Source organism: Bos indicus, chromosome 14, assembly GCF_029378745.1.
Source record: "Bos indicus isolate NIAB-ARS_2022 breed Sahiwal x Tharparkar chromosome 14, NIAB-ARS_B.indTharparkar_mat_pri_1.0, whole genome shotgun sequence".
Classification (NCBI taxonomy): Eukaryota; Metazoa; Chordata; class Mammalia; order Artiodactyla; family Bovidae; genus Bos; species Bos indicus.
Window position 1 is genome coordinate 33,056,144 of NC_091773.1, and position 25,988 is coordinate 33,082,131.

The 25,988-nt window shown below is 38.1% G+C and overlaps 1 protein-coding gene across 4 annotated transcripts in view; it reads left to right on the top strand.

Annotated features, from left to right (window-relative positions):
* C14H8orf34 (chromosome 14 C8orf34 homolog) overlaps positions 1 to 25,988 on the top strand; it is a 364,577-nt gene that overhangs the window by 336,634 nt on the left and 1,955 nt on the right. For all 4 annotated transcript variants that reach the window (XM_070802638.1, XM_070802639.1, XM_019974143.2 and 1 more), the window contains 2 exons: positions 4,574 to 4,667; positions 23,269 to 23,328. In XM_070802638.1, the coding sequence (XP_070658739.1) occupies positions 4,574 to 4,667; positions 23,269 to 23,328 (154 nt within the window). The remainder of the gene's footprint in view (positions 1 to 4,573; positions 4,668 to 23,268; positions 23,329 to 25,988) is intronic.

A 25,988-nucleotide genomic window follows, 5' to 3' on the forward strand; every position in this document is an offset into this window, starting at 1 on the left:
TTTGGAACCAGTCTGTTGTTCCATGTCCAGTTCTAACTGTTGCTTCCTGACCTGCATACAAATTTCTCAAGAGGTAGATCAGGTGGTCTGGTATTCCCATCTCTTTCAGAATTTTCCACAGTTTATTGTGATCCACACAGTCAAAGGCTTTGGCATAGTCAATAAAGCAGAAATAGATGCTTTTCTGAAACTCTCTTGCTTTTTCCATGATCCAGCAGATGTTGGCAATTTGATCTCTGGTTCCTCTGCCTTTTCTAAAACCAGCTTGAACATCAGGAAGTTCACAGTTCACATATTGCTGAAGCCTGGCTTGGAGAATTTTGAGCATTACTTTACTAGCATGTGAGATGACTGCAATTGTGCGGTAGTTTGAGCATTCTTTGGCATTGCCTTTCTTTGGAATTGGAATGAAAACTGACCTTTTCCAGTCCTGTGGCCACTGCTGAGTGTTCCAAATTTGCTGGCATATTGAGTGCAGCACTTTCACAGCATCATCTTTCAGGATTTGGAATAGCTCAACTGGAATTCCGTCACCTCCACTAGCTTTGTTCGTAGTGATGCTTGCTAAGGCCCACTTGACTTCACATTCCAGGATGTCTGGGTCTAGGTCAGTGATCACACTATCGTGATTATCTGGGTCGTGAAGATCTTTTTTGTACAGTTCTTCAGAGGGCAATACCAATATGTAGTGTAATGTAGCAAATTTGTTGGGTAAATTTTTTTTAGCAGGTTGTGTTTATTTTGTAATGTTTTTCATATTCTACCATATTGTTGTAACTTTGTTATTGCTCCTTTTTTTCTTTTCCCAGATCTTGTTCAAACTTATATTTTCTCAAATGTATCACTTTCCTGTTCTTAATTATTTTTAATTTTAATTGAAATATAGTTGATTTACAATGTTGTGTTTATTTTAGTTAAAAAAAAAATTGGCTGCACCCTGGGGCATGCAGTATCCTAGTTTCCTGATCAGTTATGGAACCTTCATCCTCTGCATTCGGAGAAGGCGATGGCAGCCCACTCCAGTACTCTTGCCTGGAAAATCCCATGGATGGGGAAGCCTGGTAGGCTGCAGTCCATGGGGTCACTAGGAGTCGGACACGACTGAGCAACTTCACTTTCACTTTTCACTTTCATGCATTGGAGAAGGAAATGGCAACCCACTCCAGTGTTCTTTCCTGGAGAATCCCAGGGATAGGGGAGCCTGGTGGGCTGCTGTCTATGGGGTCACACAGAGTCGGACATGACTGAAGCGACTTAGCAGCAGCAGCAGCAGCAGCATCCTCTGCATTGGAAGGCAGAGTCTTAACCACTGGACCACTGGGGAAGTCTCCCTGTTCTTATGTTTTAATTGTCCTCGGATGATATGCAAAAGAAATAAGCTACAGAAGTATAATTCGCAAAATAATTACAGTGTTCAGCCTGATGATACTAGCCATTTCATTAACAAATACAAAATTATTTCCAAACTGTATTAAGTATATAAATTATACAGGGAGAATTTTATTTTAACAGAAGTATAGATTTAATTCTCTATCAGTTTTGCAGTCTATTAAATGTATGTAAGTGGGATATAGTATTATTTTGCTTTATTTGCAACATGCTTCAGGAATACTTACTTTTTAGAGTCTTGAAGTAAAGATCTTTAGAGAAATAAAATAAAAGTGATAATCCCTTTTGAAAGGTTGATGCTGATGTTTTCTGTATTATTGTCATTCTTAACCAAAGAGAAAGAAATATTTAGTTGCCTCAGAGTTAAATTATCCAATGTGAGCGTTTGAGCAGAGGACCATTTTTTTTCCTCTCTAAAAACCAGAATAACCTATGGCCACACATGACATCAATCACTGATGGATTGCATTTAGAGAATCCAAAAATAAACCAGCCATGTGGAATAACAATACTGCTAAAGTTTATAAAGCACTTACTCTGTTAGCAGATAAAATGATATGTTGATACAGGGCTAGAGACTGTTTTCCATATGATACATGTCACTATTTCCCACCACTTCTGGTCCCTGGACATTTACATACTTATGGTGAAAGTGTTTTAGAAACAGGATGAATGGCATTTCTTCTAAAAGCAATCCAAAGAACTTGCTCTTGGGAATATGAAATAGTTTGTACTATGCTCAGAAAGAGTTAAGTATTCCTGTAGAAAATTTTTTGAATAAGTTGGCAAAAAAGGAACATGTCAACTCTTGTTTTTAAAAATGTTCACAATTTTAGCTCCTTGACCCCATCAAAAAGAATTATAAGTAGTCTGATGGGCTGAACTTTGGCCATACATAGTTTTGCCTGTTGGCATTGATGAAGCAAACAGGTGCATTATATTACTAACTGTATTCAAGGGAAAACCAAAGTAAAACATTTAAATGATCTATTAACAGAAATATTTATACTATCTCTACGATTCTGATTCCAACAGCTCAACATTTTAAAGTTCTTCCCAAACTACAAATTTTACCAAGCTGATGTTTCATTTGTACTTTAAATAATTTGTAATAAACTAAGAATAGCTTATCTGTTCAACAGTAAAACCATTAAGACCAGAAACCAATCAGTAGTATTATTGAATATTCTGAACTATTGTGGGAAAAAGTAACACTATTGACTTACTGGTCATATCTTTTCTTATGAAAACATATTTTAGGATTTGGACCAAAAAGCTAAATAGCCAAAATGCTTTTTCAATTAAAAACATTTTTTTCATGATCACTTTAAACTTTTTTCTGTTTTAAACAAAGAGCTTTTGCCATTTGATTTTACCTTATAAGACCAAAAAGATCATTTTTCATATTCTTTAAACCCGGAGACGCCATGTGAAAAACTTCAGGGATGTGATATCCCTTTCTGTTATGTGAAGATTTTTGAAAATTTACTTCTGTAGTTCTCTCTACTGTTATGGAATTCTAAAGTTAAGATTTTTCAGATTTGTACTGCTTCTGTACTTTACTCCTGCAGGACCAAATCCAGTATTGGAAAAAAAAATTAAATCCTAAAAATAAATTAGGGCTTTCCTGGTGGCTCAGTGGTAAAGAATCTGCCTGCCAATGCAGGAGACTTGGGTTTGATCCCTGGCTCAGGAAGATCCCCTGGAGAAAGAATTGGCACCCATTCCAGTATTCCTGCCTGGGAAATCCCATGGACAGAGGAGCCTGGCAGGCTACAGTCCATGGGGTCACAAAAGAGTCAGACACAACTGAAGCGACTTAGCAGGCATGCATGCACATCGATCATTAGAGCACTTATCGAAACTCATACAACGTCACGATGGAGATGACAACTGAGCCCTGGGAGGACTGTTAATGTTTGAGACAGATAGAGTGCATCCTAAGCAGGAAGTATAACATAGGAAAACATCTTAGTAAATTAGAGAGAATGAGAAAGTTGGGGAACTACCAGTTAATGATAGCTGGAGTGGAAGTGTCAGTCAAGGTGGAATGGAGATGGAAGTGGTGGTAAATCAGAGGCTAGACCAGCATGAAGCATGAAGGGCCTTGAGTTGTGATTTTATGCTGGGGATAATGAGAAGACCACTCGAGGGTTATAAATGAGGTAATGAATGCATCATGTGCCATTATTAAAATCTCACCATGGCAAGGAAATGGTGGAGAGAATTAGGGAAGGTATGAATCTTAATCCTAGAAAACTTGTAGACGACTATAACTACAGTCAGGATGCGAGATGATGAGGGACTGCCTTAGGTCAGTGATGGAGGTGTGGAGCAGCAAGGAAGTACTTAAGAACTATATTAATGAAAATAGGAAGTAATAAGAGGAAGAAGGTAGTGAAGTAGTACTAAAGGGTAAAGTTGAGACTGTTCTCTGAATCCTACTAATCCTTAATCACATTTAAAGGAATTGGAACCTTGATGGCAAACAGACACATTTTATGCAGTTTTATATTGAATATTTCATTATTATATTCCCCACAATGAGTGCCAGGAATTCATAAAAACAATAACTCAGGAAGAAACATAGTCTAGTGTTGTATGTTAGTTGCTCAGTCGTGTCCAACTCTTTGCAACCCCATGGATTATAGCCTGCCAGGTTCCTCTGTTCATGGAATTCTCCAGGCAAGAATATTGGAGTGGGTTGTCATTCCCTTCTCCAGGGATCTTCCTGACCCAGGGATTGAACACAGGTCTCCTGAATCGCAGGCAGATTCGTTACCATCTGAGTCACCAAGGAAGTCCTGCTGCTGCTGCTGCTAAGTCACTTCAGTCGTGTCCGACTCTGTGCGACCCCATAGATGGCAGCCCACCAGGCTCCCCCATTCCTGAGATTCTCCAGGCAAGAGTACTGGAGTGGGTTGCCATTGCCTTCTCCGAAGGAAGTCCTAGATATTTCTTATTAAGACATTAAATCTTATTAAAAGGAGAAAGTTAAAAATAATGAGTTCAGAGTTTGTGGCATGTCCATGAAATGGAAAGGAATTTAAGCTTAGAATTCTTTTCTGTTGTGAGGAAATTCTCGTTATGTTTTTTTGACATGTAATTCATAGGAACTGAAGTGTTCACCCATATTCACAGTATCATTCTAGAATTTAATCCAAATAAGTTTCTTCTTTGGCAGGATGACTCTTTAAAGCAACTGCAGGTGGTTCATCAACCGTGGATCCTGCCAAGTGACACAGAAAGCGAAGGAGTAGAGACAGAACAAGAGAAACGTGAGTAGACACTGATGTTTATTGACAAATTGCTTTTAGCGAAAGGACATTCATGATGATGGTACATTCTTTTCCTAACATCAAACAATATCTGCAAAAAATTCAAACTTGTTTGTGGAGCACATGTAAAGTGAAGCTATACTTTCTGCCTATAAATCTTGATTCAGTGATGTTTTAATTGTGGTGCAGAGACCTATAAGTTTAACTTTCTGAAAAGAGGTGTAGTATCTTAAAACAGGCATTATTCTTTCTGAAGACCAATATAAAATGTCTATTTGAAATGTTACTCTTATATTAATACTATATATTTATATCCATATAACTTGTGGTTATTAAAATGTTTTGAAGTATATTAGGAACTGCTCAATATTATAGTTGAAATTATCAGTATTTGTTAAATGAATAAATTGATATATGTAAAACTGTTCTAAGTTCATAAAAAGATTAATGTTGTAATAGTACTTAAGATCGTTAGTATATCTAGCCCCTGATTTAAGTCATTGGATTTTAACCATAATAAAGAATGAATGACTATAACTTGGGGTAATTCAGTGCATGCTCTCTAGGAGTTATTGACATTCTCAGACAGATGGGTTCAGCATTGTAGATGAGAGGTTAGTGTCTGGATCATTGAGGAAAAACGTTGATTTTTAAAACAATAAGATATCAGAATTTTACCTTTTTTTTTTCTTTTGTAGCCTGTAGAGAGAAATAAAAATTGTAAATAATAACCTAGCCCTCATGATAATTGGTGTGATCAATTAACTGTTCCCTTGAGCTATAGTCATCGGAGATACCTGATATGTTACAAGGTAACATGATTCTGTACCAGAGAGATTCAGGGAATCACTCTTCCAGGTGAAAAGGCATTTGTAAATATCCTGATCCTGCTTGTGTAACTGTAGGCTTATGTGGCTAGAAAGAACATAGCCAGGAGGGGGACCTATATGGTGAGAGCTCAGGTGAGAGGAGGAGACAACTGCAGTGGCATTCAGCTGGCACATCCGAAATGCAGTGAGTAAGACACTGTTGTTGTACAGACTCTAGTGGAGGGAAGCACCTTCTTTAGAAAACAACTGATGAAGACTCAGAAAGTAGAGTGTAGTTTAAGCAAGTATGAAAATAAAGAGTAATTTATCTTTTAATCTATTTTTAATAGGAGAGTCATTTAGGAGGTCTTTAACACAAGGGATCCTAAGTAAAATAGTCTAGGAAAAGGGCAGCGTAGGATAAAAACCGAATCCCCCAAATCTAAAAGAACAAGTGGCCCACAACTTTTACGAAAACAAAGGCAAGCACGTTTATACCCCTTACTCCCCACACATTTAAAGATATGGAAACTCTCATTCTAGAGTTTGGATTTAATAGTTTTCATCAGATTTTTTTAGGTCTTTGTAAATTTTGCATTAAACAAACCTTTCAAGGGAACGTGTGTGTGTGTTCATGTGTGTGGTGTATAAAGGCAGTGTATGTAATTGGGATAGTTTAACTCTCTTAGATTCAACACATATGTGCCCAACATGAGCATGACCAGGTAAACAACACCCTTATAAGATGCATAGTGTATTAATTCTATGTGTGTGCTATAATTTTTAATGAACTAAAACTAAAATCAAGAAAATATTGATCAAAAGTGTATTTAATCCAAGTCTAAATTCAGACTTAATTCCTTTCCCTCAAGTCCGTATGTCTCCAATCAGTATTAAGTCTAGAAAATAGGTTAATAATGCAAAGGAAATTAAAAATTCCCAAAACTTTCTTCAACTCTTGTCATCTAATCATATTGTCTTTCTGCATATACTTTCACAAGATTTTCATGATAAGTTGTAATCATCTTATCTTCTATTAGAATGCAACTTCATAGAGGAAATGACTCTGTTCTTGTCTTCTTATTTCGTTACATATTAAGACCTCAATAAATACCTGAAAATTTAATGAATTAATAAATAGATTAATTTGGTACTGACTTGTTTATCAATAAATAAATAATAATTGCAACTGAATAATTGTCATAAAAATATCTATAGTTTTATTAAAATTTTAATGTTGGGTTTAGAGTTTAGCTATGGATTTTGCCATATGGTCTATCAATTACTCTGAAGAAGGTCATTCTTCAACTCTCCTAACCATAGACCTAGAACCAAAATATTTGATTTCAGCCATGTTGTACTTGGAGGTGACCCTTGACAATGGTAAATTGTTTGAAATAAAATCAGGATTTGAAAATAATTAAGTGGTAATAGGAGCCATCTGGAAATGGAATGCTAGTTGGCAATGTAGCCAAACTCATAGCACAGAGATGCAAGTACTTTTCCAGAGCAGGATCCAACATTTAAGTACTGGGTCAAGTGTAAGATGGAGCCACTGAGGTTATGATGAAAGTGAAAGTGAAAGTGTTAGTCGTTCGGTCGTGTCTGACTCTGAGACTGCAGACTGCCTGGCTCCTCTGTCAGTGGAATTCTCCAGGCAAGAATCCTGGAGTGGGTAGCCATTCCCTTCTCCAGGGGATCTTCCTGACCCAGGGATCGAACACGGGTCTCCTGTATTGCAGGCAGATTCTTCACTGTTTCAGTTTGTATTCAATGTATGAGGTTTGTGGAACAGCTGGCAAGATATATACAAATCATTTACCTCTTTATTTTCTCAGTGAAAGAAAATAAAGGACATAAATCTATGTCATCCCAGTGTCTGATTTAGCGTCTAGAGGCTCATATATTAGAAATGTATGAATAGGAAAAGGACAAGAGTCATCATTCTAGTGGTAACACCTGTTTCTTGACTCAACTTCCTATAAATTATTTGTAGATAATTTTATGGAATTTTCAGATTTCTCCTGAGACAAAATTATCTTGGCGGAAAGTTTCAAAATAATGTCAGAATATTCGTAGTGGTGCATATTTCTTATTGTCTCATTTAAAACTAAGACTTATCACAAGTAAGTTTTATAAAAGAGCACCATTTAGGAAAATATGTCTTGAATAATTCAATGGGAAGCTTTAAAAACTTTTATTATAAACAAGAGAAGCAGACTCCTTAAGTAGACTTTTCCTTTCTACTCTGATTTTGGTATAAAAGTCTACATCAGAAATTTTAAAAACTCATGTCAGGACTATGCTTGTTTTTAATTGCTCAGATTATGATCTGAAGTCACTAAGTAACTGAAATGATAGGCACTTGCACCTACCAGGTTACTTGTTTGCTATTCATGTTACTGGACTCCACTTCAGACCTAGTCAATCAGAATCTCTGTGCATGGAACTCTGAATTCTGCATTTCTAATAAGCTCTTCAGTTGATCTTTGCTTATTCTAAAGACTGAGAACTCCTGGAATGAATGAATCAGAGGGTTGTGTTTTCAGAATTTTCTCCGTGGTGTTGTTAATCTCTGGACCTTATTTCTCTAGGTGCATTTCTATCTGTAAGTTAAGTTTAGACATCAAATGTGAGGATGGAGAAGAAGAAAGGCTTAAATTTAAGGGAATAAGTGTGGAGTAAGATTGAGGGTCAGGTCCCCTAGTCAGTAGGTTCAACATCTACAAAGGCACACGTCATTAAACAGCCTCAGTCAAGCCAGCCAGCACCCTCTGACTACATTTTGGATTTTTAAAAATGAATTGTTGTCGTTTAGTCAGCAAGTAGTGTCCAACTCTTTGCAACCCCATGGATGTAGCCTGCCAGGCTCCTTTGTCCATGGGATTTCCCAGACAAGAATGCTGAAGTGGGTTGCATTTCTTCTCCAGGGGATCTTCCTGACATGAACAACCAAATCGAAAATGAGCAAACAAATGAAACGCCAAACCAAAGAAACAAATCAGCAGAGATGCCCAAAATAAAGAAATAAGAGCCAGATGAAGTGGGAACTAATATGGTAGTGACCCACTGAGACCTCAGGTTTGGATGTAGGTCTGAGGCCCTGGGGTCTGAGATCTCACTGTACATAAAAACAGCAGATTTGACCCTGGGTCTGCTTAAGGCCGGGAGGCTGGCAGGATGATGCTGTACAAAGTCTGTTACCTGGAAAAGCAGCCTCAGGTGTGAAAAGGGAAACAAAAAGCTGGACTTTCCAGCTGTCAAAAACAGCAAGGTAGTTTACTATCTGTTCTAGGGTTTGGATGAAAAATATAAATATATTCATCAGAGATCAGATTCTCAGATTTGTATCTTGACTGTTAGGTTCCAACTTAAACTACCTATATTTTTAGGAACCCCAAATTATAATAAACATTGGGCATTCTCATTAAGTATATTTTGAATTAACAGAAGTTAGTGTTAAAAGGTTGCAGTTGGCAATCTCATTGAAAACATATCAAAACTAATTTTGATAGTAATATTATATAATTTAGTGTGTTATGTTTCAATATTCTTTCCTTCTGTGTATGTTTTTGTGTTAATGCTATTTAAAAATTTAAACATGCATATTTATTTCTTACAAAAGCATGACCCAAAATCTACATTATATTTTTATTCTTAATTCTTTAGTTTAGAATAATTTAGAATTCCAGAAACATTGCCAAAATAATACAGAAAATTTATATATTACCTTTACAGTTAACCTTAGGTCAACATGTCATAATACGTTGGTAAATTTACAAAACTAATAAACCAATGCTACTATTAACTGGGGTCGCACAGAGTCAGACATGACTGAAGCGACTTAGCAGCAGCAGCAGCAGACTTTATTTACTCATCATGTTTCCCTAATCCCTGCTGGTCTTTCCAGTTTCTCAGTCTTTCCTTATTTTCCATGACCTTGAACCTTTTGAGGAATACAGGTCAAGAATTTTGTAGAATGCCGCTTAATTAGGATTTGTCTAATAGTTTTCTCATGATTAGACTGTGGTTATGTATTTTGGGAGAAAAGACCAAGAAGGTGAAACACCCTCATCATTTAATATTAGAGAGTATATGCAACTGACATGATGATACCCTACATCACCAGGCCATGGTACTGTTTGCTGGCTTCTCCCTTGTAAAGTTACTTTTAATCCAACTTTTTATACAATTCTTTGGAAGCAAGTCACTAATTCTTGCTCCAATTGTATGTATTTGGTATACTTGCTGGTGTCCTATAAAGTCTCTGAGTAACTGTTCATTTTTCTTGTGTGCATGTGTGTGTGTGTTCCTCAGACTGGATTTCAGTTGACCTATTCTTTTATAATTTGTATCTCTTTGTTGCCAATCTCCACTGTATAAGAGTTTATTCTCATATTTGAATTATTTGACATGATTTCCTTTAGCGCCTTGAATATATTTCTAGTAGTTGATTAAAAGTCCTTGTCTGGAAATTCCATCATCTTAGCTTCCTCAGGGAGTTTCTGTTGACTGTGTTTTTTTCCCACTTATGGGCCATGCTTTCACATTTATTGCCATATGTGATATCGTGACTTCCTGTTTGCTGACTTTCCTAAACTCATTTTGTAAAGCCTATATAGTTTGTTGTATACAGCCACTGAAGTCTTTGCTCAGTAACTTAGATATCAGCTAATGACTGGACTTCCCAGGTGACACAGTGGTAAAGAATCTCCCTGCCAATGCAGGAGATGCAAGAGATGCAGACTCAATCCTTGAAAGATTCCCCTGAAGGGGAAATGGCAGCCCACTCCAGTATTCTTGCCTGAAGAATCTCATGGACAGGAGCACCTGCAGGCTGCAGTCCATGGAGTCACAAAGATCTGGACACGACTGAGCACGGTGCTCATATGATTTGCACAATGATTGGACAAAGCATTGATGTATGCCATGAACATTCCAGAAGTTTACAGCATGGCTTAAATAGAGCCTCTAAGTCAACCAGAGGTGAGATCCTTATCAGATCTTTCCTGAATAGATGCATAGCACTGAACATCTGTGTGGCCTTCTAGAGCTACACAGCTATGTTGAGTTTTTGAAAACTTCCTGTGGACATGTCATTTACTGTATTTTCTTTTTAATTTTTTGGTAAGTCTCTTGTTTGCCTCAGGCAGCTGCCATATAAAACTATTACCCCTGATTGTTTTTGACAAATGCTATACAGACAGAGTATCTCACTGAGTGATGTTAAAAAAAAAAAAAAATACAAGTGAGGCATTTCCATATACGTCAAATAGTGACGAATCTCTAGATATTTGGGAACTCTACATCTGTTTTGCCCCCTTCTAGTAGACCATAGGCTGCTTGTTTCATAGTTACCATTGTTGTGAGGGTTCTGATTTGCAAGGCTCCTACAGAACCAGAGAGAAGGATATTAATATCGGATAAGTTAAAACCCTGCATAGTTATTATTCCTATTGAGATTCAACTGATTTTCTTTAATGAATGTTCTATGGATTATTGTAAGGCTTTCACTAATTTCCAGAGTTTTTAAAAAGTTGATTTTAGTGATTTTTCCCTGTGTTACGTTCTCATTGTGTATTTAGACAAGCAGATTTTTTGAGCTGTCTATACTCTCATTTGGGGCTTCCCTGGTGGCTCAGACTGTAAAGAATCTACCTGCAATCTGGGAGACCTGGATTTGATCCCTGGGTTGGGAAGATCCCCTGGAGCAAAGCATGGCAACCCACTCCAGTATTCTTGCCTGGAGAATCCTATGGACAGAGGAGCCTGGCAGGAAATAGTCCATGGGGTCAAAAAGAGTCAGACATGACTGAACGACTAAGCACAGCACAGCACAGCACATACTCTTATTCTAGAAGTATTTCTCCTCTCCTATTTTTCTTGATTTTACAGCCTGGTTTTCTCTTTGTTTGCCTCCAGAGTATGATATCTTCGTAATGGGTTATAGAATCAGACAGTATCTGCTTCTTTAAATCCAGTCTCATGAAAAACTATTAAAAACACATTTTTGGTAAAATAAGTTTTGAGAAATTATCAGTTCAGTTCAGTTCAGTTCAGTCGCTCAGTCATGTCCAATTTTTTGTGACCCCATGGGATGCAGCCCGCCAGGCTTCCCTGTCCATCACCAACTCCTGGAGCTTGCTCAAACTCATGTCCATAGAGTCAGTGATGGCATCCAACCATCTCATCCTCTCTCGTCCCCTTCTCCTGCCTTCAATCTTTCCCAGCATCAGGGTCTTTTCAAATGAGTCAGCTCTTCACATCAGGTGGCCAAAGTACTGGAGCTTCGGCTTCAGCATCAGTCCTTCCAATGAATATTCAGGACTGATTTCCTTTAGGATGGACTTGTTGGATCTCCTTGCAGTCCAAGGGACTCTCAAGAGTTTTCTCCAATACCACAGTTCAAAACCATCAATTTTTCAGTGCTCAGCTTTGTTTATGGTCCAACTCTCACATGACTGCTGGAAAAACCATAGCCTTGATTATACGGACCTTTGTCAGCAAAGTAATGTCTCTGCTTTTTATTGAGAAATTCTAGATATCATTATATTTGAGAGGCTCTCAATTGTAAGACATCCCTTTTCAAGAGGAGCAAGGCAGCTCTACAGTTCTAAATAAACAGATCAAGTATAACCAGCATCCTGGCTTAAAATAGGGGGAAATATTGTTCATTGTTGACTTGAAATACTATAGAGTCTCTTCTAAAATATTTACATAGTAAAGTCACCAGGTAGCCCCTGCTTGATTGTATTTATCCCAGTTTTTCTTTTTTTTTATATTTACTGAAGTCCTTTTTACAGAATGCCCATTAACTCCTATTTTCTAGAAAGCCTATAAATTGCAAAATGCCTATTAACTGCTCGAAGAACATGTATTCTGGGATTTTACGAAGTGCAAACCTAGTCTAATCCCTTCCACTTCAACTCTCTCAACTTAGTGGAGAAGAAATTGATGCTCTAAGAGACTGTCATCTTGCCACATCATCCCGTTAAAACAGAAGCAGGAGCAGAACCAAGAGCTCCTCTTTGGGTCCAGTGATATTTACCTCCTTTTCCTCATCTTTCACTAGTACCTCCCTTCTCTCCCCCTTACCAGGGGTTGACACAGTTTATGCTGTGACTCTTGAGAGCCAGAGTTTACTTAGGGCGGCAAGAAAGGCAGTAGGATTCTACTATCCACCCAGGATGTGGCCCAACTTCTCACCTTAAAGAAAAACCTTTGTTCTGCTTAACCTAACTTCTAGTCATTTCTTTCCAGATAGTCTCCCAAAATTCATATGTGCACAATGCTTGAGGCAGCGGAGTTAGGGTACCACGGCTGATTATCTTACCAGTCTCAAGATAAGGACTAACGCTGCCGAGTGAAGGGTAGAAGGGTGGGTTGGGGAGCAATGGACTGTAGATAACTGAAAGACTCAAATGAGTTAACAGACAATTATGTGAAAGTGTCAGGGGTACATGATACTTGAAATTTTCAGGACTTTGATAGTATTAGGGACATGGCATCAGAAATACAGACTAGAATGCAACTATACCCACCTCAGGGACAAATGAGACAAGACTAACAGGACTTATTGTTCAGTCGCTAAGTCACATCTGACTCTTTGTGACCTCATGAACTGCAGCACGCCAGGCTTCCTGGTCCTTAACTATCTCCCTGAGTTTGCTCAAACTCATGTCCATTGAGTCAGTGATGCCACCCAACCATCTCATCCTTTGTGGCCCCTTCTCCTCTTGCTTTCAATCTTTCTCAGCATCGGGATCTTTTCTAATGAGCCAGCTCTTCACATCAGGTGGCCAAAGTATTGGAGCTTCGGCTTCAACATCAGTCCTTCCAAAGAACACCCAGGGCTGATCTCCTTTAGGATGGACTGGTTGTATCTCCTTTCTGTCCAAGGAGCTCTCGAGAGTCTTCTCCAACACCACAGTTCAAAAGCATCAGTTTTTTGGCACTCAGCCTTCTTTATGTTCCAACCATAAAGGAAAACCCCAGCTTTGATTATACAGACATTTGTCAGCAAAGTGATGTCTCTGCTTTTTAATATACTGTCTCGGTTTGTCATAGCTATTCTTCCAAGGAGCAAGTTCTTTTCATTTTGTGGCTGTAGTCACCGTCTGCATTGAATTTGGAGCCTAAGAAAATTAAATCTGACACTGTTTCTGCATTTTCCCATCTATTTGCCAAGAAGTGATGGGACTGGATACTATGATCTTTGTTTTTTGAATGTTGAATTTTAAGCCAGCTTTTTCACTCTCCTCTTTTACCTTTTTCAAAAGGCTCTTTAGTTCCTCTTTACTTTCTACCATTCAAATGGTATTATCTGCATATCTGAGGTTATTGATATTTCTGTGGGCAATCTTGATTCCAGCTTGAGCTTCATCCAGCCTGACCTTTTGCATAATGTACTCTGCATATACTAGATACTTTGTTTTCCTTTAAAAGTCATGTATTTGTAGAGAAAAGGCATGCACACACTAGAAACAACCAAGAATGAAGCATTAATATTAATCCAGTAGTAATAGCACAAGGGTAATTAGAAAGACGAGATCTTAAATTTAAGAAAGACAAATACTTCTGGCAAACTATAGTAGGTTATTTTTGAAGACTAAAAAAATCTTGATAATTTTTGTCTCACTTTTCATATTCAACCTCCTATGAATGTACAGAAAATTCTAAAGCTTGTCCTAAAACATTTAGGGTATCTGAACTCATCCCAGGCACTAATTATTCTGAATTAAATATATCAACATTTGTATATTTGGTATCTGTTATTATTACATAAATATTTAGCACATCTGCAAATATATCAACATATCTATGTTTTGTATCTGTTATTATCATAAATATTTAAGAATTAATATTTAACCAATAAATATAAAAGTAAGTTAATAATTACTGTTAATGATCTATTAGAAACAAAACATTCTCGTGTTAAAGTGAAATTTTCATTATAAACTGATTGTATATGATTATTTTGGTGATAAATAAGTTTTTGCAATTTCTAGAAGCCAAGGCTCTGGATTATTCATGTGGCATTCTTACTTGGAAATGCTTCCCACGTCTGTGGTAAAATCTGATATTATGAATGGTTCAATTGATTTCTAAGCTCCTAGAAAACTTTTAAAGGGTAACATTTAATAACATATAAAATTTAATCTCACCAAATAAACTATTATTAAGTATAAAGGAAAAATGTGTCAAGTTACTCAGCAGTATATAAGGTTACATGCTTCAGACTACCTGCTTTGTTTATTAAAACTTCCTTGTCACATGCAATAGCTGTCAAAAATCTCATAACAGGTATCAGAAACGGCTGTATTTAAACAAGACAGCTCAGAAACAATGATTTGAAAGGAGCCTGGCTGAAGCCCACATTTTGACCTCAAAGGGTCTCCTGGAGAGGCAGGAGACAGGAGGCAACTGGGACCCCTCAGCACCTGCCTCAAGGATATAGACGCTGGCCGGAAGAAGCCATGTGGGGAGCTTGCTCTAATGCAAGGACACCGGTGCTGGCAAGCCCCATTCTGAAGTCGTCCCTCCAGTGTATTAGCACTGAGGGCTTACCTATTCACCGGTAGGCTGACACTAGCCGGGGGCCCCCTGGGCCGGGCAGCCAGGAGGTGCCTTTACATTTAAAGTCCTTCCTTCCCTTGTGGTCCCCAGGCTCATAAGTTGCAGAGAAGGGATTCACACTCAGGTGCAGCTACAGTTGTCCAATGCTCAGATTTTAACTCTCAGAGACACATTACATGGGGATAAAGGAGACTGCTATCCTTCAAGGTTCTCTGCCAAATACTTTTCGCCTTTTCCTTACTAACCAGGAATGATTTATCTTTCCACTTGTGAAGCTATAGCTCACTCTTCCGTTTTTCCTAATTATCATATGTCTTTTCCATTCAATACCTTGCCTTTAATATGCCTTGACACTGCAGAGGAGAGAACGATTTTGGACCTCTCTCTTGAGTGGGCTTATGGGTGGTGCCTGCTGCTCAGTCACTTCAGTCGTGTCCAACTCTTTGCGACCCCAAGGACTGCCAGGCTCCTCTGTCTATGGGATTCTTCAGGCAAGAATACTAGAAAGGGTTGCCATGCCCTCCTCCAGGGGATCTTCCTGACCCAGGGATCAAACCCGCGTCTCTTATGTCTAACCTGCACAGGAAAGTGGTTTCTTTACTCCCAGCACCACCTGGGAAGCCCCCTCATTGGTGGCACGATAGTCTTATGCAATGCTCTTACATATTATCACAGGCTCTGAGAGTTCATCTTATATCTACTCATTGGAATACTTGCCACCATTCAGGGTTTGATCTCAACCAACATTATTATTTCATTCATCTTTTTCCTGCTACTTAAGACTCAAGCGCTTACTTCTGAAACTAAGTTTTCAAAAAAAAAAAAATTCAAGAATGAATTATTTCCTACAGAAGATGCTATATTTTCATTGTTTTGGTTAGACTAAAAGTTTACTTGCAAAATCTCTTAGGAAGTAATGGAATATTTGTTATTAGGGTCTGGCAAGAAGTCGTAACCTGAAAATAGACACTGCAGCTTAAGAAATTATTTGTAATAATAGACATAATATATGCTATGCTAAGTCACTTCAGTAGTGTCCGACTCTGTGCAACCCCATAGACGGCAGCCCACCAGGCTCCCCCGTCCCTGGGATTCTCCAGGCAAGAACACTGGAGTAGGCTGCCATTTCCTTCTCCAATGCATGAAAGTGAAAAGTGAAAGTGAAGTCGCTCAGTCGGGTCCGACTCTGTGTGACCCCATAGACGGCAGCCCATCAGGCTCCTCTGTCCATGGGATTTTCCAAGCAAGAGTACTGGAGTGGGGTGCCATTGCCTTCTCCAAGACATAATATAGAAGGTATACAAATATAGAATAGGAGTAGTAAGCGCAGAGTTTCAAAAATATGGCATAATAAATCTTTTTCACTGAAACAATTAGCATATATTCTAATAGATATATAATTTAATAATAAACTGGGAAAATTGTCATATAGCCTAACAAAACTACAAAATCTATTTGGGGAATATATTTAGAATTATAGTATTCAGTTTTTCCTTAAAGTCTATTATGAGTCACTGACATTTTAAAGCTCATATAGAAACACAAGTTTCTCTACAAAAGGAGAAAATGAAAAAGGACTGACATTTTTTACGTTTTTGTTGTTATGTGCTATGTAGTATCTCCTTTAATTCTTATGACAAATTGATGTGTAAATGATATTACTGATGTTATAAACTCCGATTTGTTAAAAACCTTTTTCCAAGGATGTACAATTAGTAAGTACAATTTACATTCTAACTTAATCCAAAGCCATATGTTCTACTCTGAAATGTCATTTCATTTCCAAAAGCTTATAAAAGGAGGGAGGGAGAAGGAATGTGTGTGTAGATAATATCAAGAAAAGAATTATTTAGCTGAGCACTGAAAGAGTTTGTATCATAAAGAAAGGAAGAGTTTGTATCATAAAGAAAACACTATAAAACATGAAAATAAGGGAAAGTGACATATAAAGAAACAAGCAGTAATATATTTGAGTAGGAAATCTGCTTTTAATATAAACTTCAACTTGAGATAGTTATATTTACACTGTGCTCCAAATTATTATCTACAGGCAAAGCCATCCAGAAAATTAAGGGAGGCATATATGATAAACATAAAAATTAGAATTTTGACAGTATAAAATAAATAACATTTAGTAATTACATTAAGCACAGTTTCAGTCCCATAGTATGCTATTAAAAATAGAACAACTGTTCAAAGCATGCTGCCAAATTTCTTCAAAATGACTTGTTTTGAAATGTTGACTAAATATCCCAAAACTGTATATCCGCTTTAGTATATTTAAACATTCTTCAGACCAAAAACAACTTTTCTCTATATTCATAAGGGTAAATGACATGACTTTCCCCTTCATGTTAGGACATAAAGGTTTTCCATTTATTAACTTTTAAAATAGTTTTCCGAGTTGCTTCAGTTGTGTCCAACTCTGCAACCCCCTGGGCCCACCAGACTCCTCTGTCCATGGGATTCTCCAGGCAACAACACTTGAGTGGACTGCCATGCCCTCCTCTAGGGGATCCTCCAGACCCAGAGATCAAAATCAGTCTTTTATGTCTCCTATATTGGCAGGTGAGTTCCTTACCACTAGCGCCACCTGGGAAGCCCCTAGTTATATGAGGCTTTGTAATTTATAAGTTGCATCCACATCAGTTCAGTCACTCAGTCGTGTCCGACTCTTTGCGACCCCATGAATCGCAGCACACCAGGCCTCCCTGTCCATCACCAACTCCCGGAGTTCACTCAGACTTATGTCCATCAAGTCAGTGATGCCATCCAGCCGTCTCATCCTCTGTCATCCCCTTCTCCTACTGCCCCAAATCCCTCCCAGCATCAGAGTCTTTTCCAATGAGTCAACTTTCTGCATGAGGTGGCCAAAGTACTGGAGCTTCAGCTTTAGCATCATTCCTTCCAAAGAAATCCCAGGGCTGATCTCCTTCAGAATGGACTGGTTGTATCTCCTTGCAGTCCAAGGGACTCTCAAGAGTCTTCTCCAACACCACAGTTCAAAAGCATCAATTCTTCGGTGCTCAGCCTTCTTCACAGTCCAACTCTCACATCCATACATGACCACTGGAAAAACCATAACCTTGACTAGACAGACCTTTGTTGGCAAAGTAATGTCTCTGCTTTTGAATATGCTATCTAGGTTGGTCACAACTTTCCTTCCAAGGAGTAAGCGTCTTTTAATTTCATGGCTGCAGTCACCAGCTGCAATGGTTTTGGAGCCCAGAAAAAATAAAGTCTGACACTGTTTCCACTGTTTCCCCATTTATTTCCCATGAAGTGGTGGGACCGGATGGCATGATCTTCATTTTCTGAATGTTGAGCTTTAAGCCAACTTTTTCACTCTCCTCTTTCACTTTCATCAAGAGGCTTTTTAGTTCCTCTTCACTTTCTGCCATAAGGGTGGTGTCATCTGCATATCTGAGGTTAGTGATATTTCTCCTGGCAATCTTGATTCCAGTTTGTGTTTCTTCCAGTCCAGCGTTTCTCATGATGTACTCTGCATATAAGTTAAATAAGCAGGGTGACAATATACAGTCTTGAAGTTCTCCTTTTCCTATTTGGAACCAGTCTGTTGTTCCATGTCCAGTTCTAACTGTTGCTTCCTGACCTGCATACAGATTTCTCAAGAGGCAGATCAGGTGGTCTGGTATTCCCATCTCTTTCAGAATTTCCCACAGTTTATTGTGATCCACACAGTCAAAGGCTTTGGCATAGTCAATAGAGCAGAAATAGATGTTTTTCTGGAACTCTCTTGCTTTTTCTATGATCCAGCAGATGTTGGCAATTTGATCTCTGGTTCTTCTGCCTTTTCTAAAACCAGCTTGAACATCAGGAATTTCACAGTTCACATATTGCTGAAGCCTGGCTTAGAGAATTTTGAGCATTACTTTACTAGCGTGTGAGATGAGTGCAATTGTGCAGCAGTTTGAGCATTCTTTGGCATTGCCTTTCTTTGGGATTGGAATGAAAACTGACCTTTTCCAATCCTGTGGCCACTGCTGAGTTTTCCAAATTTGCTGGCATCTTGAGTGCAGCACTTTCACAGCATCATCTTTCAGGATTTGGAATAGCTCAACTGGAATTCCATCACCTCCACTAGCTTTGTTTGTAGTGATGCTTTCTAAGGCCCACTTGACTTCACATTCCAGGATGTCTGGCTCTAGGTCAGTGATCACACCATCGTGATTATCTGGGTCGTGAAGATCTTTTTTGTACAGTCCTTCTGTGTATTCTTGCCACCTCTTCTTAATATCTTCTGCTTCTGTTAGATCCATACCATTTCTGTCCTTTATCAAGCCCATCTTTGCATGAAATGTTCCCTTGGTATCTCTACTTTTCTTGAAGAGATCTCTAGTCTTTCCCATTCTGTTGTTTTCTTCCTTTTCTTTACATTGATTGCTGAGGAAGGCTTTCTTATCTCTTCTTGCTATTCTTTGGAACTCTAATTCCAAAAATAGACCTATTACAGAAATTTTGGTCTTACCATTCTTATTTTATGCTGTTAAGTATTCAACACATATTTATTTAATAAATATACATTCAGTATTTACTTAATAAATGTTTACTGAATGAATGAATGGATGGCTGAATGAATTTAGTTCAAATTGGTTAAGTGACTTGAAGATCACTTGAGCAGAGGCCAAGCCTCAGTCTCCTCTTCTGATTATTCAGTAGTCATAATGTCTAGAAACATAGACAGATGTGTATCACGAGTGGTTTATTAGTATACATAGCAAAACACAATACATTCAGTGATGTTTCCTATTTCAGTGTGTTGTTCGTCTGTAGTAATGATTTTTCCATTAGAACTGCGATGAACATGGTGCATTCACGCAGCATATCCAGCCATCTCTATGTGTGCATTTGTGATGCATCACCTCAGCTGATTGTGTGGCTGTTTTTCACTGAATAAACCACTCAAGAAAAAAGAATTACAGGTTCTAGTCTGTAAACAAATGTGCTATCTTTATTAAGATACTCTTTATCTAAACTTTACAGCTACTCGTGGCTTGTTCTTCCCCTCACCAAAGCTGCCTCGTTTCTTACGTCCCCACGAGTTTGGGGAATATTCTCCCCCGTACAGGCAGGCCTGATGCACAGAGCACAGCAGTATACAGCTGGATGCTTAAGTCAGTTGCGGTACGAGGATGTTATGCCGAAGTTCAGTTCAGAAACTTGAGATCAGCTACTTCTGCCTTTTAGTCCTGTTGTCCTTGGCCACTCTGCCTTGCCCCCATGGCCCCTATCAAAATAAAATCTTCTCATGTGTTTGTATTGTTAACCACTGTTGACATATTTCCCAGATCTTTCCACTGTGGCCTATGGAACAGGAATTTGATTTGCAAACTGATCACTTTGGTGCTATTCAAAGAACACGCTCCATGCCTTTATTGTCTTATTCAAATGGTTCCTAGAAGACACTGCTTCCCTTTTAGCCTTCACCAGGAAAAGCTATTCCTTTCACTTGCCATGTATTAAGCACCATGACGTGGCATTAATATTCTGCCTGAATGTTTTTTAGGCTCATGCCATCTGTCCTGCTGCCCTGTGTCTTTCCTTGTCACTATCATCTCATCAGTCACTTCTGTTCTCTCATGACGGGTTGACATTTGGTTCATTGGTTTCCTTTCTACCACACTCTTATCATTAGAAAATTTTAACTTTCATTTGAGTTTGGCATCCAAAGTCTTACCATTAAAATTCCTTGGCCCTCTCCAGTCTAATGCTCTTCTAAGGCAGTGTAACTTTTTTTTCTTATCAAATCCAAAATAGTATCCTACTCTAAGATTTTAGATTACTGTAGTCTACAGTCTGTCCCAAACCTTTTATCTTTCAGATTCTCTAGTTTCTGTTAAACCCACACTTCCATCTTCCTTTAGTACCCAGACACATCATTACTCCTTTTTCCTCAAGTATGCCAGATCACAGTTGACTTCAACCTAAAGTCCATGCTACATAGAACATTGATATTCAACCTTTCATGGGAATTGTAAGAAATGCAATTTCCTTGGGCATCACCCAATGTCAGCTAAGTCAGAAACTAATAGTGGACTCCAGCAATCTGTGTTTTAAAAGCCTTCCAGATAATTCTGATACACAGAATTTAAGAGAACCACTAATACAGAGCATTAATTCAACTGCTCTCCTGCCAGGATCTCTAATATCTTTGAGTGGTGAAGAATATTCAACTGTGAATGCATCATTATTCTAATTCAAAGCCTCTCTATGTGTAAAATTTCAAAAAAATTATCAAGTTCTCCAGCATCTACATATAAAGGTTGAGACTTTCAATCCAAATGTTTGTAGTTCTTCTTCATCTAAATTTGAATTTTCTAAAACTGTCAAATGCCCAGTGCTTAAAGATACTTCCAGAGGTGCTGCCTTTATAACCCTCCTCTGTGCTGGACTCTGAGCGATGCTAACTGACTCAAGTCAGATGTATGAGAAGGGGTAAAGTCAGAATTTGAACTCAAAGCTGAGTGCAAAACTTATGCTTTCTCTTTGGTTACTGAATTTTCTGTTTTGCACTGACATGCCTCTATTCTAGCTGAAGCAGTATTTACAATGTATCTCTGTAGAATTTTTAAAAGTGAGTTATATGAAAATCTATTATCAGATAACTTTGATAAAATATCAGGTTAAATAATTCCCTTTATTATGGGACTTCGAAGAGCCTTTAATATGCTTGTGTGTATTTTGAGCCTCCAAAAAAGCAGATGGTATGTTATTGTTGAAAAGTCTTTGATCAAGGAACCATTTGTGGATTATCTATATTAACACCTTTCAGGACTAGCATTCCAAAATCTGCTTTGGAAAACTTGGGTTTAATCTATTTCCTTTCTCTTCAAGAAATGTGAAGGCTTATCTCCCTTGCTGCCTTTATTTCATTTTCTTTGATCTTCTGTTTTTATTTCCCTGCTCTTTTAATTAGAATACTCATGTCCCCTTGTCCTACTAGGTTCTGCCTTTCTGCCTCAAGGATGCATTCAGAGGAATCACGTTTAGCATATAATATTATGTGTGTAACATTATATCACTGTGGACAAAGGTCCATATAGTCAAAGCTATGATTTTTCTAGTAGTCATGTATGGATGTGAGAGTTAGACCATAAAGACAGCTGTGTGTGCATGCTAAGCCGCTTCAGTTGTGTCCAACTCTTTGCAACCCCATGGACTGTAGCCTGCCAGGCTTCTCTGTCCGTGGGATTCTCCAGGCAAGAATACTAGAGTGGGTTGCCATGCCCTTCTCCAGGGGATTTTCCCAGCCCAGGGATCAAACTGATATCTCAAGACAACTGAGCACCAAAGAATTGCTGCTTTTGAATTGTGGTGCTGGAGAAGACTCTTGAGAATCCCTTGGATTGCACGGAGATCAAATCAGTCAATCCTAAAGGAAATCAACCCTGAGTATTCATTGGAAAGACTGATGCTATAACTGAAGTTCCAGTACTTTGATTACCTGATGCAAAGAGCCAACTCATTGGAAAAGATCTTGATGCTGGGAAAGATTAAAGGCAAAAGGAGAAGGAGGTGGCTGAGGATGAGATGATTAGATAGCATCACTAACTCAAAGGACGTGAATTTGAGCAAACTCAGGAAGACAGTAAAGGAGAGGGAAGCCTGGCATGCTGTAGTCCATGGAGTCGCAAAGAGACAACTTAGTGACTGAACAGCAACAACAAACATTATGTGCCAGGCATTACAAATACAGTATATACATGCAAATACATACCACTTTATGTAAATCTCATAATAATTTTGTGATGATTATGTTAAATTACAAATGTCATAGCATCATAATATGTGACATGAATATATCCAGACCTGAACGTACTGTGTCAGGGTAGTAGTCTGTAAAGCATGCCTTTGCTGCCGGACCCATGCTGGATCTAAGAATTATGACTATGATTAGACGAGATCGTCTTGCAATCCACGTATATATTCGTAGCACTTCTCTTGAGGGGCCTTTTGCCCTAGTTTTTATTTAAAATCAGAAGAAGTTTAAATTGAAAATGGCTTATGAAATGAGAACCAACATACTTAAATAGTTAAATTATGTATGATTGCCATCACTATATACTCTGAGTGTAGTTTTGATGTTGATTTCAGTTAATCCTCATAAGAAATTGATCAAACCGCAAGGGAATTGTGTTTCCTTGATTTTTTTTTTCCTGGTCCAGTACATTACCTCTTTTTTTTTCATTGTGCAGGTTCTGCCGATCTTCTTCTTTGTGTTCCGTGCTCTTCTTGTCCTGCACTGGTCTACTCCGGTATGTTTGCTCAGGGCACTTAATGTCAATGTCTGGTAATGATGGGCACCACTTAAAATGGCTCAAATCTAGATTTTTAAAAAATGCATAGTCTTCATGACCTATAATGAGAAAAAGATTTTCCTCCTCCATGATGTTTTCTCTTTCTTTTTGTGCCATTCTGTGGATCTCAGGCTCTTCATTGAGTCTGTGTTCTCCTGTGTGGAGGAAGTGGGGTGAGGATTTTAAATCTCTTGTCCATGGCAGGAAGATCACTTTAGATATATGTGAAATGCAAACATCTACCCTCTTTGTGCTAACCCTAAGATACTATGAAATATGTCTTAGAGACATAGCATCTCAAAACAATTTCATATCCTGGGACATGAGGTTACTCTATGAACTGGATGTATAAAGATGAAAAATTCTCGGTATCTTCTCTCAAGGATGTTACGAGGAGGAGTAAAGCATTGCGTATGTCCTTAGCACTCATAGAATCATAAAATATCAAAATAAGAATCTGAGAACGATCTGCTTCTCTTCCCGTTTCATGCTCACCCCTTCTTTGAAATACCCCTACCAAACGGTTAGCCAGCTTCTGTGTGATGGTGGTACACCACCTCCTGTGCTCTGCTGTCATTGCTCAGTGACCCAGTCATTTTGTATTAAAAAATCACCTAAAGAAACAATTTCTGCAGTGTACCATTGTGTGGTTGTCAAAATATTATGTTTATTACACATGCTTTATGATAAAACCTGGAAACTGTTTTATGATAAAACATGGAAAACATAAAAAATGGAAACAGTCTAATGGCCAAAAAAGGAAGATTGATTTTAAAAATTATAGCAATCTGTATAATGGGATACTGTGGTCTGTTATAAAGAATGAGATGTGTTAACTCAACACATACATAGATTTTTACTGATATTAACTGGTTCTATCTAGTCATATCTATATATAATCTGATGTGTAAACATTTTTACAATATTGTTTTATAAAAAAGTGAGTCATAGGACACTATACTAGATACAGTTCATTTTTTGTTATGTCTAATGCATAGACACAATCATATACAGTTGGTCCTTGAACAGTGTGGGTGTTAGCGCACTGATTCTTCACATAGTTGAAAGTCCACATATAACTTCACAGTCAGCCCTCCATATCTGTGATTTCACATCTGTGGATTCAGTATCTTGGATTGTGTAATACTGTAGTACATATTTATCAGAAAAAATATTCATATAGGTAGACCTGCACAGTTCACAGCTATCTTTTTCAAGGGTCAGCTGTATTTACATCTACAAAATATTGCCTGGATAGTTTAAAAAGGTCTTGAAAAGCTATCTGCACCCCATGTTCATTGCAACATTATTTACAATAACCAAGATATAGAGAAAAACCTAAATATCTATTAATACATGAATAGATTAATAAAATGTGGTGTGTATATATATATATATATATAGTGTTAGTTGCTCAGTCGTCTCTGACTCTTTGCAACCTCATGGACTGTAACCCGCTAGGCTCCTCTGTCCATGCAATTCTCCAGGCAAGAATATTGGAGAGGGTTGCCATTTCCTTCTCCAGAGGATCTTCCCAACCCAGGAATCAAGCCCAGGTCTCCTGCATTGTGGGCAGATTTCCTTGCCATCTGAGCTACAGGGAAGTGTACACACATATACACACAACAGAATATTATTCAGCCATAAAAAATAATGAAATCTTGCCATTCGCAACAACATGGACAGAACTTGAAGCCATCATGTTAAGTAAAATTATTCAGACAGATAAAAACAAAAACCACATCACTTCATCTATACATGGAATCTAAACAAAATGAAACACCAAGCTCATAGATACAGAGAACAAATTGGTGGTTGCCAGAGGCAGAGAGTGGGTAAAATGGATGAAGATGGTTGAAAAGTACAGACTTCCAGTTATAAAATAAATCTTAGGGACATCATGTACAGCATGGTGACCACAAATAACAAACATGAATTTCTTATGTTGTTAAAAATATTTAAAACCTACTTTAAAAGAAACCACTCTCTTATTTTGTCCCAAAATCTGAATCCTTGTAGCTGTCTTCTTTCTGGTTTGGTCTTTTCATTTCACAATCAAAAACTTTATCTCCCTTCTATATAATAACTCTACCATTGCAGGGATGTGAAGAATATGTGATTTTCTTTCTTGGGCCTTAAAATGTTCTTTGCATGACATCCAGGCATACTGCCCTTCAGTCTAAGAGATTCAAACGTGTAAACTCATTCATCTGATTTGTATTAAGTAAAGACCTACGATGAGTCAGGAACTATGACAGAGGACACATCACTGTCACAGGTGATGTCACAGCTTGTCTGTGTGTGTGATTCTCTCAGTCGTGTCAGACTCTTTGCAACCTCATGAACTATAGCCTGTCAGGTTCCTCTGTCTATGGAATTCTTCAGGCAAGAATACTGGAGTAGGTAGCCATTGCCTTTTCCAGGGGATCTTCCCGACCCAGGGATTGAAACCCTGTCTCCTGCACTGCAGGCAGATTCTTTATCATCTGAGCTACCAGAGAATCCCCAATGTCACAGCTTACTTGATGATAAAGTCACACATTGTATTATTATTCACATGTAATTCTGAGGATTATGATTGTATAAGCATTAGGATTAGATAATTGCATGCAGCTGGA